At 33.1% G+C, this 16,030-nt stretch overlaps 1 protein-coding gene across 1 annotated transcript in view; it reads right to left on the reverse strand.

Annotated features, from left to right (window-relative positions):
• The window catches only part of LOC136026959 (sodium leak channel NALCN-like), a gene marked incomplete in the record, with an annotated part of 157,093 nt that overhangs the window by 125,435 nt on the left and 15,628 nt on the right, over positions 1–16,030 (reverse strand). The window contains 4 exon segments of the mRNA XM_065703817.1: positions 291–436; positions 6,907–7,035; positions 10,623–10,846; positions 12,855–13,040. Coding sequence (XP_065559889.1) covers positions 291–436; positions 6,907–7,035; positions 10,623–10,846; positions 12,855–13,040 — 685 coding nt within the window.

Consider the following 16,030-nt stretch of genomic DNA (forward strand, 5'->3'; position numbering starts at 1 on the left):
TAGGGCTTTTCGAGCAATAAAGTTATTGTTGCTATTATTATTATTATTAATTTTATTATCATTATTGTTATTATTATTATTACAGTCACTACTATTATGGTTATACATGTTATTATATTATTATTTTCATCGCGGGTGAATTAAGCTCATTGTTCTTTTTTTTTTTTTTTTTTTTTTGGTTTCCACTTTGCCTGAGCTAAGACAGTTTCAGAGTCTGAAAATTGGTTGAAAGAAGTAGGCTGATTTTTTCGGTGCTTTGAACTGGGACAAACAAAAGACAGCTAACTTACCAAATTCGTCAAATCCATTAAAACCCATGTTATATCTTGACATTTGGAGCTTCATACAAACCATTGGCTTTGGACACTGGTACCCTGAGTCTGGTTCCATAGAGCAATACGAATCAGGTATCATAAGACTATTTATTGTGACTTTTCTGAAAAAAAGAAATGGAAATATTTAGAAATATTAGAAATGTTTCTAGCCTAATATTTCTGAAGTTTCCAGGTCATCATGATGGGATGCTCAACTGGCAAATAGGCAACATGTGCATACTACTGCTATTAATAATCTTTCCACTAACGTTATTACTACTACTAATATAACACTACCACTGCTACTACTGCTCCCAAGACCACCATTACTTTTATGATACTAGAAATGTTAAGGCAAGGGTATGAAGGTGAAAATGTGAGAGAATAAAGAGGGGAAATTTGAATTAAATAAAAAAAACACTTTGTTTATGCAAACTCTCGACAGAGCGTATCTCAGTGATGGATTCAGGTACTAAGTTGGAACTTTCAAAGGATGCTTAAAAGAGAAGATAGCATGACCAAAAGACAGTGTTTTCACGCAACTACTACTATAATTACTACTATTACTGCTTCTGTAGCGAATATCACCGAGGCTGAAAATATTAAAGTGAAAATTTGAGGAAATCTTGAGAGGAAGGCTGAACGAAAGCAAAAATTAACATGCAATCATCTTTGTTATAATGTATTTTTGTTTTTTTCGATATGATAAGAAAAAGGAACATTAAGCTAGAAATAAGGACTGTCTTCACTTAAGTAGAGAATTTACAATACTCGGAAAACAATAGCATTAGTTTTTTCCTGCAAAATATTCAACTACTATATCACTATAGCATTTTTTATGTTTACTATACATTTTTGGTAGAGATGTCAAGGACTTGGTTATGGATATGGAGAGATATAGAGTAAATGATAGACGCCCACTATATGAACAGGGAGGTCGCCCCCGTTACCCGAATTACAGTACGAGTGTAGATCAAGTTTCATAACAATGATATATGATAGTACAGAGGAAGGTTATTTAGCGAAAATTAGAGAGCAGCGCGATAAAATTCGTCAGTAATTCAACAAGTACTTCCCACTAAATATCATTCATAGATATACTCGCGTTTGGGTATGCCATTTTGAGAACTAAATCTTTGACTCAACGCTATTTGTTTGTTAACTCGAAATTGACTAGTGAGATTTTATGTTCTCTTAAAAATTCAAGTTAAATCAGACAAGAAAATTCGTTCATTAGCTATGAATGACTTGCCTTTCATACGTTTTGCCCAGCTTCATGTTGTTGAATTGAAACTTTACTATAGATCAGGAAACCTTTATTTCAGTGTACAGAGAAATTCAGAAATTAATATATTAATCTGAACAACTTTTGTTTTACAAATTGAATAATAATGGCCAATTTTAATTTAAATTCTAATTAAAAGTAGGTTAAATTTCAATTTATTTCTTTATAATTTACCATGTTATCTAGCATCTTAGGTTGAAAATGAAAGGATTTAAAAATACTCAAAATATGTTGGTCCTTCTTAATCTTAATGACGCTTTTGATTATACTACAAAGGCTAAAAAGCAGTAAATTATAATACTAAATTGTTTTTTTTTTTAAAGGAGGATGAAATCTTGAATATTTTGATACAGAGCAATTTTCTTACAGTGACCATTGAAAGATAATATTGCACTGATTGCACTATTGATGAAATGTTTAAATAATTCGTGGGGCAAAAGAGTCCAAAAATATAAGCTTCAAAAAATACAAAGAGAATATAATCATTTACTCTTTGCTTGAAAGGAAAATATATACTGATATCAGACAGCCATTATCTCTCTTTGTTGTTTACATATATATATATATATATATATATATATATATATATATATATATATATATATATATATATATATATATATATATATATATATATATATATATATATATATATATATATATATATATATATGTAAACAACAAAGAGAGATAAAACTCCACAAAAAAAAAACTCAAACGAAACTGCGGCCAGTAAAGAGCAAAGACTAAAATAATGCGTATATTTCGCCTGTATCCAAACTAGGCGTCCTCAGCACAAGATAAAAAGAAAAAACACTAAACTAAAAACGAATAAAACCACCACCAATAATAAATGCAATTGTCGCTACTGATCCACGTAGGGAAGAGAAGCTATTAGAGTTACTTCAATGAAAACATCAAAGCAACTGAAAAAAAATTGTAGGGTTTTTTTTTCTGTTGAGTTGCGATGCTCAATAAATCTTTCAGTCAATTGTTGGTGAGTTCTACCAATATAAAACTTTCCACAAGAACAAGGAATTTTATACACCGCACTAACTAAATTTCCCTGGGTTAAACCTCTCCCAGAATTAAGAAAACTACCTAATGGTCTCACTGATTGGAAACAAGTATCAATGTTATGTTTACCTAAAATTCGTTTAAGCATCTCCCCCAAAGTAGGTACGTAAGGCAAAGAAATGAACCTTTTCGGCATGTTTAATTCTGTACACTTTGAAACCCCAATAACCCTATTGTTGTGTTTAATGCGTCAATTTTTTATTATTTTATCAATGAATTTAATCAGGTAACTATTACAAAATAAAATATCCCTCAAATGCAACAAATTAGAATCTAAAAACTCCTGACAACAAATTCCGAAAGCTCTATCCAGCAGTGCAATCACAACCCCTCGTTTCACTGAACTAGGGTGGCACGAGTGAAAGTTCAAATATCTATCACTGTGTGTAGACTTTCTATATAATGAAAAAAGTAAATGGAAGTCACTTTTAATCAATAAGATATCAATTTATACCATTTATAGTATCAATAGGATACCATTTACTTTTTTCAGTATATAGAAAGCCTACACATAGTGATAGGTATTTGAACTTTCACTCGTGTCACCCTATTTCAGTGAAACGAGGGTTTGTGATTGCACTGGTGGACAATTTACTGAAAGATTTACCGAGCATCGCAACTCAATAGAAAAAACCTTACAATTAAGAAAGCTTCCTAAAACTTTCGTTTTGGCTCTGGCTGAACATACATTCTTTCATCCAGAACATTTTATACAATTTGATGAGGCTACAGCTATTTCTAATGATAGAGGTTTTTCTCAGTCGACGAGGGAGGCTATAGAAATTAAAAAACATATATTTGCTAACCTTTCAATAAATAGAGAAACAGGGAATTTAATTATTGACCCAATTTATGATTGCCTTTTGAAAAATGAATCAATAGTCAATAAGGGAATTAAAATTTTACACAATCACCAGGGGACAAGATTACCTACTAGACCAAAAAGAGTTGCTTCAATATTAGCTTACAAGAGGATTATTTCGTAACAGAATAGTCAACTAAGTTTCAACTTTCATAATTTTTCCTCAGTTGCTTTGATATTCTCATTGAAGTAAATCTAATAGCTTCTCTCCCTTACGTGGATCAGTAGCGACAATTGTGTTTATTATTGGAGGTGGTTTTATTCGTTTTTAGTTTAGTGTTTTTTTTCTTTTTATCTTGTGCTGAGGACACCTAGTCTGGATACAGGCGAAATATACGCATTATTTTAGTCTTTGCTCTTTACTGGCCGCAGTTTCATTTGAGTTTTTTTTGTGGAGTTTTATCTCTCTTTGTTGTTTACATATATATATATATATATATATATATATATATATATATATATGTATATATATATATATATATATATATATATATATATATATATATATATATATATATATATGTATATATATATATATATATATATATATATATACATACATACATATATATATATATATATATGTATATATATATATATATATATATATATATATATATATATATATATATATATATATATATATATATATATATATATATATATATATATATATATATATATATATATATATATATATATTCAGAAATTTTCTTTTGCACGGATTCACATTTTATTTATTATTATTTCTTTTTAATTTGGCCCCTTAGTGACATGTCAATATTAATTACTCATTTAACTAGGGCCTTCGAATAAAATAATAAGTCACTCAGTCATCATCATCAAGACTTATTTTTAGTCCTACTCCTGTGTTTTTATTATTCATTTTTAAAGAAATGAAAAAACTAACAGAGATTAAGTATTAAAAAAAAAATTTGTTTAACAAAAGTGAAAGGCGAAGCTTTGTATTGAGAAGGACAAAAAAAAAGTACCAGTAATTATAATGAACAATGAACAAACAGTTAAAAGAAACATACATTAGACTTAATTTGAAATGAAACCAAAAATGAACTTACAACGTACCAAAAATAAAACAACTGATATCTAACTCAAAATGAACAGAAACTCCAAGGTATATGAACTGAGAAGTCGTCCCCCTTGAACCGCAACCACAGCACGAGTGCCATTCGTGCATTACTGAAAGCAATATATATTTTAAATAATTTCAAAGCAAAAGCAAGAAAGAAAACATGCATGTTTTGTCAAATGAAAATTCAAGGTCGTATCCAGAATGAAGGGTGCTACTGGGCTTCAGATCCCCTTCCCCCTTACTCAAAGGTTAAATCTACTCGTAAAAAGATTCAAAAATGCAAATAAACAAATTTTGATGTATTTTGTATTTTTTTTGTAAACCCCCTCGAACAAAACATACCCTCTCCCATGACAAAAATCCCAGATACGGCCCTATAAAAATTGAACTGTTTAAAATGCACATTCCTTTAATGGACACAGTTTAGATATTTTAATAAAAGGAAAAGGAAGAGAAATAATATTTTCCCCGACTATAGCGTGAGCATCATTCCCACTTTACTGAAAGCAATATACATTTTAAATGATTTCACAGCAAAAGCAAAGTAAAAAACGAATTTTTGTCAGATAACAACTCACGGTCAAATCCAGAGTGAAGGGTGTTCCTGGGCTTCATCTCCTGTTCGTAAAAGACTAATTTTTGTCAGATAACAACTCACGGTCAAATCCAGAGTGAAGGGTGTTACTGGGATTCATCTCCTCCTTCCCCCCACTCAAAGGTTAAATCCTACTCATAAAAAGCTATAGCTCAGTAGCTATAACTACACCTATAGATGAAAAGCTATGTAGCTCCCTTCCTCAAGCAAATCATACCCACTCCCTCAAAAGAAATCCTGGATATGGCCCTATAAAAAGTAAACTGTTCAAAGTAAATATTGTTTTTAGTGAAATAAGTTTAGAATTTTAAAGATGAAAAAAAAGCGAAAAAAGCAGGATTTTGTTTTATAGACATTGATTAGCCGTGGGATATGCTGATTCTTTGTTGCATTATTATTAATGTTATAAAAAATAAAACCAAATTATGCAATGGCAAATTTATTCCACCCTTTTATACATTTTACAGGAATGTTTTTAGAACGAAGAAAGTATGAATGGAACTTTAGTTTATATCAGCCTGATGGACTTTGATTAAAATTATAAAATTTAATCGCATTAGTTTCGAGATAAATTTGTCACTTTACTTACTTCTCTTTATTATGATGATAAAAGAAAAATCTCTTAAAACATATATTGCTTTCAGTAAAGCGCAAATGATACTCGCGCTATAATTGGGGTACAAGGGGAACGGCTTTCAGTTCATATATCTAGCAATTTCCGTTCGTTTTGAGTTTGAGCTGATATTATTTGTATATTATAAATTCATTGTTGAATGTATTTTTTTTTAATATCTGTTTCTTTTTAAATTTAATATCCGTCTTTTATTTTTTTAACCATAATTGGGGTACAGGGGGGGGGGAGACTTCCCAGCTCATATATCTAGTGATTTCAGTTCGTTTTAGTTTGAGTTTAATGTCAGTTTTACTTTTTGAACATGTCAAGTCCATTGTTAGCTTAATTGTTTGTTTCGTCTAAAATCTAATTCGTTTAACTATTTGTTCATTGTTCTCTACAGTTCCCTTAGTTTTTTTTTGTGTTCTCAAGACGTAGCTTCACTCTTTACTTACGTTAAAAAGCATGTTTTTTTTTATTTAGTCCGCAGTATAGTCCAGTTATCATTCTTATTTACTATCGGAGGATTTGAAACATTTTTTGGACATGATTAATCCATTCTTGTATTATACTTCCTTGTTTGAACCTACTCACCACATAATTCTAGCTAGTTAAAGTCATTATTGACTGCCCCCAAGTGTAATAATTATATTGTATTGTATTTAGACTGCAATAATATACTGTACAGACTATATACTGTATAAACTGTATTTCTAATCTCCAGACAATTTATACTCCAAATTTCAGTGTATCAGAGCTGTTTTACATATTTTTTTTTGTAATTGAGGTACTATATCTGTTCTTACTACAATTAACTGGCATGATTTGTTGTAATGTCCGTAACGATTTTTCCTAAAGGCTATGATCCATAACTGATTAACACATTCTTAAGTTATTTGTCCTTGTTTCAGACAGTTCATAGCCAGCATTTTAACCCGCTAACTACCCTAAACAATTTTTTTTAGTATGGGTTTTACTTTCAAACCCCAAGCTTAGTATATCCGACAATTACAAAAATTAGTCCTAGGCTTCACATGAATTAGAAATATTTTGAAACATGCAAAACTTACGATGGATCCGTTCCGTTCTTGACACAGTGCTGACGAAGTTCTCCAAAGAACTGCACTCCAAGTATCCCATATAAGGACATGAAAAAGGTGAAAAACAGAGTTACATTGTAAATCTGCTGAGAAGACCGTCTAAAAGAAAATAAAAATGAAGAAGCCTATATTGATCATATTTAGGAAATAATTTGCCTATTGTTGTTTTTATTAAAGTTTTCCCCCTCCTCCAGAAATGACATCCTTACTCGAAGTTAATTCATGCACATGGGCTTTTAATAGCAAGAACCGCACTTTAACCAACTGTGCACTTGTTTTTATCAACATTGTTGCAAGCCTAAGAAGAGGCGCTTTTTATACCCCGAAAATTAATTTTTATTAGTAGTCTTGTAAAAAGAAACACCCTCTTCTCATAGAAATCTGATCGTTTTTCCTTTTTCCAGGAGTGTTAGGATGATTTTCTTTGCATTATTGATAAAAGAAGGATATTATAGGCTGGGATAGGCGGAGAGACAAAATACATGGTATATAAAAAGCAAACATAGGTATAAGAGCAAAGAAAGTAAAGGAGCACAATACTAGGCATAGGAGACACGGAGCAAACATGGGTAAAAAGAAATAGAGGAAAAAATCTCAAGATGAATAAATAACGACACTACGGCCTCAAGACCAGTTAATTATATACTAATTGCAATTATTATTTTTCAGAAGCCAAAGCATAAATTATAACTTAATGACGTAACACAGCAATCATCAATCAATGCGTGTTCGATAATTTTAATTTTTATCACTCTTCGTTGACTATAGTATAGTTTTTAAATTTCAAATAACTTCAAAACAAAAATAAAAAACCTCTAGTGAGAACCTTGAGACGCTGAATCTTAGTTTTGAAGTTTTTAGACGGAAGAAAATAGCAAAAGATGACTTGGTCTCACCGCATTGACTGGATTCTTGTAGAAATTTTAAATAAAAAAACTACTTTTTTCAACTGAAAGTAAGGAGCTACATTAAAACTTAAAACGAGCAGAAATTACTTCGTATATGAAAGGGGCTGCTTCCTCATCAACGCCCCGCTCTTTACGCTAAAGTTTGACTCTTTCTCTCAACTCTTCTTTTTAAAACAGTAAAAAACAGCGTAAAGACCGGGGCGTTGATGAGGAAGCAGCCCCTTTCATATACGAAGTAATTTCTGTTCGTTTTAAATTTTAATGTCGCTTCTTACTTTCAGTTGAAAAAAACTTGTTTTTCCTTTATTTAATTTCTGAATGTTTTTGAATCAATGCATGTTTTGATTTTGCTCTCCGCAGAGGAATAATTAAAACGAAATTTGCATATTTATTGTTTTTTTGGCTAAATGGCTTTCTCATAATTTTGATCGAATGGTTTTGAGAAAAAAAGAGCGGGGGAGGAAGCCTAGTTGCCCTCCAATTTTTTGGTTTATTAAAAAGGCAACTAGAACTTTTGATTTTTTACGAATCTTTTTATTAGTAAAAGATATACGTAACTTATAAATTAGCTTGCGTAAAGAACTTTTTATTCTCAAGTTTTTATTACATATATGAGAGGGTTCGCCCCCTCGTCAGTACCTCTCTCTTTGCACTAAATCTTAAATTTTGTCCCAATTCATGAAGAATGACCCCTGAATCACAGAAGCCGTAGAATAAATAGTTGAAATTACTAAAAATACTTTAACGTAAAGAGCGAGGTAATAGGAGAAGGTGAGCCCCTCATATGGGTAATAATTTCTGTTCGTTCTAAGTTTTAATGCTGCTCCTTACTTCCAGCTGAAAAAAATTCATATTTATTTTTTCATTGTTTTTTTTAATAATGCTAGTAAATACTGCGCTTCCTTCATGGAAATTTTCTTCCCCCATGAAAAATTCCTCAATGGAAAGTTCCCCCTGCCTATCCCCCTCTTCTCAACCCTTCCCCCAACCACAAAATCCTCCTGAAAACGCCTGTTACACTTCCCGATAACCATTACTATATGTAAGCACTGGTAAAAGTTTGCAACTTGTAGCCCCTCCCACGGGAACTGTTGGGGAGTAAGCCGTCCCCAAATGTATAGTTATAAGGTTTTTCGACTACGCTGAATAAAATGACTATCTCAGAATTTTGATCCGTTGACTTTGGGAAAATAATTAGCGTGGGAGGGGGCTAGGTGCCCTCCAATTTTTTGATCACTTAAAAAGGGCACTAGAACTTTTCATTTCCGTTAGAATGAGGCCTGTCGCAGCAGTCTAGGACAACTGGGTCGATACAATCACCCATGGGGAAAAAAAAACAACAACAAAAAAAACAACAAACAAACAAACAAATAAACACGCATCCGTGATCTGCCTTCTGGCAAAAAATACAAAATTCCACATTTTTGTAGATACGAGCTTGAAACTCCTATAGTAGGGTTTTCTGATACGCTGAATCTGATGGTGTAATTTTCGTTAAGATTATATGACTTTTAGGGTATGTTTCCCCCTATTTTCTAAAATAACGCAAAATTTCTCAGGCTCGTAACTTTTGATAGATAAGACTAAACTTGATTAAACTTATATATTTAAAATCAGCATTAAAATGCAATTCTTTTGATGTAGCTATTGGTATCAAAATTCCATTTTTTAGAGTTTTGGTTACTATTGAGCCGGGTCGCTCCTTACTATAGTTCGGTACCACGAACTGTTTGATACTTTAATCCATTCAAATTGCACTCCTAAAAATGCTAATAGAACTTTGAATTTCAATCGCGTAAGCCCTCTTCGAAGTTTCTATTGCCACCTGTACAAGTGGCTGGGGGAAAAAGAGTATGAATGACTAGAGGCCTCATTTTTCTTAACTAAGAATGCCTTAGTAGGCAAATCTTGACCTGAGAGAGGTCTATTTGATTTGAAATTTAGTTTTAGGTAGATAAATAGTCAAGATAAACATGGTAAAAAAAGTCACGTTATTCATTCACCTCCGGTGGTTAAGGACTGCAAAATAATGCGAACAGCCTTTTTAAGGTGGATTTCCTTTTGGGATGGTAAATGGTCATGCAACTGTCTTAAATAAAAGCGGCCGAAGTGGGCAACATGTTTAAGACATGTTGTTTGATCAAGTCCATGAATCCGTTTCCGTCCAATATTTGGTCTTTGTGAATGAACTAACTAAAGCAGAACAAAAAGCTTAAACGATTGTCCCATTCTTTAACTTCATATGCATAACCATTTTACACATCTTTCTCTTTACTCGTCATCGTTCGAATTTGACTAAGTTGGAGCACCCAAAGCAGGATCCTTTCCATTACCCCCTTACCCTCTCCTCTTAAATCTAGTAAATTTATACATATTTTCTTTTCTTCAGTTATGTGAGAATAATTTAGGGAGACACATTAAGTGATTAGAAGGTTTTTTGGATCATGAACTGCATGATAAGTGCATACTTTGTAGAGGATTAATCAAAGATGTTGGTTGACAAATTGCCGGCCTTTAAAATTCAAACTTCCATAATCAAATCTCACCCTAAAGATTCACAAATAGGCAATATTCATCTTTTTCAACACGTTCGTCTTTTTCGAATGTTCAGCAATTGATTATAGAGTGGCTCTAAATCATAAAAGGAGTATCCTGAATTGGAAAATCTTTTGTAAGCGTATACAAACTCTTCTGATCGACAAAAAAAAACAATTAAATGTAATTGTTATGGGTTTAGTTTTTGGGATACTCCAATACTTTTATAAGTAAAAAACTTACTTGAATATTTGGTTAAGTCGTGATTTAGGCATGGAAAACTTGAGGAAGACACGGATAAATCTTATCATGATTAAAGGCCTTGGTGCTTGGAGAACGGAAGTATAAGACGACCTTTCTATAACACCAGATAAAGCTCCAATATGAAGAAGCATTGATATCCAGTGACATGCAACCATAAAGAAGTCGAAGCGGCACCATCGATCCTGAAAATATGCAGACTCGCCCTGGAAAATAGGTGCAAATAAGTTTTTTTTTTGCATTTCAACTTGTCATATTTTGATCAAACTAATAGAATGCAAGTGAGGGAGAGTTTCAAGGATCGAACGAAAGTCAATGAAAAAAATACGTTTATAAGTAGAATGTATATTTTTTCTAAATCTTTAATTTTTATTTTATGATTTTTCTGCCCCTGTTAGGTTTTCCATCGTCCAAAAATGCACCTGCCGCCATCATTACCCAACTGGATTACCCACCAGCTGGCATTGACCCCAACTTTTGGAGCCACCACTTTATGCCGAAAGCATCTAGCTTGTTGGAGTGCCCTATACAATCCCAAGTAATATTTTTTTTCGTTTTTTCAAGTGCATCTCTACTTCACAATCATCTCTTCACAATCATCATCGTTGATATGGAATCCTAAGACCTTAATCATACAAGGCAGCTGTTTCAGCCACTCTGACTGTAAAGATATGTCAAAGCTATCAACGATAGACCGAATTACAGTTCAGAGTCAAAACTTAAAAGACGAGTGCAGTAAAAAAAAAAGTAAAAGACTGGTCATAAAAAAAAACGATAAGTCAAACAGTCAAAGAGATTTAAAACCATCAAAACTAGGGGAATTTTAAAAAGAAATTAAGCTGGTTAAATAAAATCACAAACAGTGATTAAATGAATGGAAAACATTTGGATGATTTATAATTTTTTTTTGCTATAGTAATGTCCCAAACCCAAGTTCTTAAGTTACTTATAAAAAAGGACTATAATATAAAGCTCAAAACTGGTAAAATTATTATCAGCTATGTATGGGCGAAAAGTTCTTCTACATTTTTCTGTGGAAAATTTATTGAGGTAAAATTGGGATTTTCGTTAAAACTTAGGAAGGGAAAAGGGGTTTAAGAGAAGAAAATTGACTACAAAAATTGCAATGGTCTGGGGGTTATGGGGGAATGCTGTCAAAACTTACAAGCATTTCTGTTCTCTTTTTCTTGAAAGTGAACAAATTGCCTCTCCGAAAAAATATATATGTGCCTTTGCCTTCATTGAGGATAATTCTTAGATGCTTTTTTTGACTGCCTGTTTTCTGTCCGAATATTCCCCGGAGATACTAAAATGTTTAACTGGACAGGCTGATGCAAGGACTGGAAATAAAAATGAGAGAAAATTTCTCAAAGGGAGCAATTCAAGATATTCAAATTTGAAACCGTTTAAAGAGTTTTAAGGAGGGAAAATGCGGTACTTGCCTGTCTTGAAAAGCCATTAATATAGAATTTCTACTCTAAATCGCTTCAAATGGTAAAACACATTAAGTTAGTAGTATTATGTGACATTTTACAGGGATAGGGAAAGTCAAAGAAAGAGGAGTCTTCAAATTCATTCATTGCTAAGGTTATGGACTTTAAATGGATGGTTTTTGTACATTGAGTAATAGGTTCATCTGGCATCTCTTCGGGATATCCATCTGGCCACTTTTTCAGTCTTATTTCAAAATGGCATTGAGACACTCAGATCTTCAAAAATTATCATCTATCAGAAAAATCAAAGGGTTGTTTACCATCATCATTTACAAAATTGGAGCCACATATTTCCTCGGGACACACCATTCTAATTACATTATTGGGATGCAAGCTTAGGTATTTGAATGTTTGTGTTCTATTAGATAGGAAAGACGCAATTATCTTACGAAAAGAAGAGTCAACTTGAAATTTATTTAATAGCTTTTCTTATTATGCTTTGTCGTTAATATATTTTTTTTTAAGTCCATTGACATAACATTGGACCAAGTATTCAGTTACAGCCAACAGCTGCACGTCATTGAAATTGAATCCTCATAAAAACTTTTTTTTTATAATAGCTCTGCCATATAGAAACAATTTGTCCTGCAGAGATAAATTCCTGCACGGATAAAAGCAGGATTCGTGCCTTCGAATCCTACCGTTAGTCAGCTTAATTACGGACTATGTTTAGATTATTTCATCGTTTGTGTTTCTTATAAGATTAGTAATCTTTGCTTACCTTGAAAGCTCCTCTTGCTTTTATTTTGGCAACCATCTCAAAGGTAAACAAAAAAGTAACACCACCATCAGCAACAAAGGTAACGTAACGCAAGTAAGGATTCTGTTCAAAAGACTTTGGAGTGTGCAGTGAAACAGATATCAAGCTCACTAGTGCAACTGATCGGAGGAGTCGCCTTACCCACAACTAAAATATAAGATACACTGTTATTAACAGGAAAAAAAATCTCTTCAGAGAAGAACTATTTTCAACGCTAGATGACTCCGAGAATTAGTTAGAAAGGGGAGTCAGATCATCAACAAATCAATATTTTCTCTCCGTTTTTGGGAGTTTCAAAACCAAACTTGGCAGCTGTTATCACTTTACCTTCCAATATTCTAATCTTGGTTCGCAGAATTATCTTCCTATTCTTCCAAACTTTTTCTCAACTGCAAAAAAAACCCTGGTCCTTGGCTAGTCTACTTCTAACATGTCCACTGCACCCACCCTCTTTACTAATAATTCTTCCTAGGTTAGTGATGCAATTATTTCCACTTAGTCTATCTTTTTGTTACCCAGCCTCACCTTTTCATCATCACTTATTCGTAACCTTCGTGGCTTAGTCGTCTTAATATTGATTTTCAAACTTATTCATGCCCCCTTAAATTACAAGACCTCTAAAAGTGCATTCATTTCGCTAACACTTTAATCTAGGATACTTAAACCTCCATTTGATTCCTTGTTCTCCCATTGCCTTTGCTGTTCTCCATAAGTTCAACAAAAGAATCAATTTAAATGGGGATAGGACACAATTCGCTTAACTTCTCATTTAACATGAGCCTTAATCACTTTAATACTCTTAATCACTTTAATGTATTTGTCTGGTGTATCATACAAGAATAAGACTATCACTAAAACTCTTCAATTAACTAAATCTAATAATTGTTATAGTGTATAAAACTGAGGCATAGAGGGTTTTGATGACTCAGACACTTCTAAATTATTAATCGAGTGAAAATTTGGTCAACACATCATCTATCCTTCCCAAAACAGCACTATTCTTCTCCTAAATTGTGTCTACAAAATCTCTAAGTCTAAGAAATATCAGTATTAATTTTCTACCTATAGAAACCCGGTTAGTGTCTCTTTAATTACCCCACTCACTATTTTCACCTCTCTTGTGCATGGATTTAATCCAGGTTTTCTGAAAATGGCTAGATAATTCTCGTTTATCAAATATCATATTCATAATTTTCAGTAACTACTTTTTAACCTAATAACCACCATATTTAAAAAACTCATTATACTACACTATCAGCACCTGGAGCCTTATTATTTTTAATTCTTTTTGTTCTTTTCTTCATCAAATATTTCTTCCTTCCCATTTGAGGTGTCACAAACTTTGGCATTGTCCTCTGTATCTTTTCCTGTAGCTCTGTCACGATCTAGCATTCAGAGTGTTCTACCCTGATCTCTTTAACTCTTTCCTTATAGCGAATTGTGGTCCCGCTCTTATTTTATAACTGAGACAAGTCCAGATTGGCAACTCCCTCTCAATTTATTAACATGCCAGTATTGCTAATATGCCATCTTGCTGTATCTTCAGGATCTCAGAAATTATATCCATTGCATCTCCCTTACATCCCCTTATTTTATATTTTAATACTTTCTCTACTTTCTTTACATTCCTCCTACTTTCATATGATAAATAACTCAGATGTTCCTTTACAAGCCCCCCCTCCTCTCTGTTAAACATAAAACATTTCCACTAATATTCCTAGCTGTGTTCCTAATTTTCTTCACTTTCATATCGTCAGCGACTTCACTAACTATTTCCCTAAAACTATTCCATCGATCTTCTACATTGCCAAATTTTAAACTCTCCAGTTTAGTATTCAACTGTTCCTGGAAAATTTTCCCCAATATCTCATACTGAAGCCTACCAACGTTGCAGCTTCCCGGAAGGTAGTTCCCCTTCATAAACTGCAACTTTAAATTAACTGTAGACATTGTTATATGATAATCTTTACTGTTAACGTCAATAACAGCATTCCTATATGCCCTAATATCTTGTATGGATCCTGTCAGTCATCAGCTTATAATAAAATAATGAATAAGATTAACTGTCTTATCATCATGTGAACGCCATGTAAATTAGGGGTCATTTTCTGACCAAATACTGTTCTGGTTACAACTATAAATTGCACCAATCTGTAGCCATTACTATTTCTTTTCCTACACCAAATTAACTTAGGCTAGGATACCGCCTATCCCTATTTCTACTGATCTGGGCGTTAAATTTCCCAATAAAAATACCATATTTCAAGCTGAAACTCAGTTTATCGGTTTCTGTAGCTGTATGGAACATTCATCTGATTTACTACTATCTCTGTCTGTCTGTCCTACAAGGGCGTATACTACTACGACTAATACCCTGCACCTTTTAGCCATAAAATAGGCCACTAGCTTTCTATTATTAAAACTTTCGAAACCTAAACAAGACTTCGCAGCTTCCTTAGTCACAATGAGCCCCACTCACTGTAATGTACCCCATCCTTCCTACCTGAGTAAATAAATAAATTCTATGTCCCCTACTTTAATTTTTCTCACCCCTGGGATTTGATTTCCTGAAACTCCTTATAAGTTCAGTTTGAAGTGTCTAAACTATTAAGTAAAAATGTCAATAAGATAGTTATTTTTTAACGTTGTTACATTCCAAGTTGCAATTTTTTTATTTTTTAAATAATTGAAATTATTTTGGCCTGAGTAAAAGTAATGTTGCCATTACTAGTGCGGGATAGGGACTAACACATCATCTCAAGTCTATACGAAGCACTTAAGCCGGGCAGCAAGAAGTCCCTGGTACCTCCTGCTGAACGAAGGTTTTGTGCAATTCTAAGGCTATCTTCGTCACTACATGGTTTTCAGCACAGGGTGATGCTGCTCTATCGACAAGAGTTGAAATCCTGAATAGACAATCTCAAGCCTGTTACCTCTGAATGCAGAGGCGCCATTTGGGGGGGGGGGTCAGAGATGGGCAAATGCCCACCCCAGATTTTCCAGTGGGGCCCAATCTTCCAACACAAAGGGCCCTTTGCCGGCCATAATAATCCATTATGTCCAATTGATTTGAAATTACTGAACGCCTATTAACCAAAGAGCGTAATTACCTGAAGACCCTTGGGGTAACTACGCTA

Source organism: Artemia franciscana, chromosome 5 (genome assembly GCF_032884065.1).
Source record: "Artemia franciscana chromosome 5, ASM3288406v1, whole genome shotgun sequence".
NCBI classification, from domain to species: domain Eukaryota; kingdom Metazoa; phylum Arthropoda; class Branchiopoda; order Anostraca; family Artemiidae; genus Artemia; species Artemia franciscana.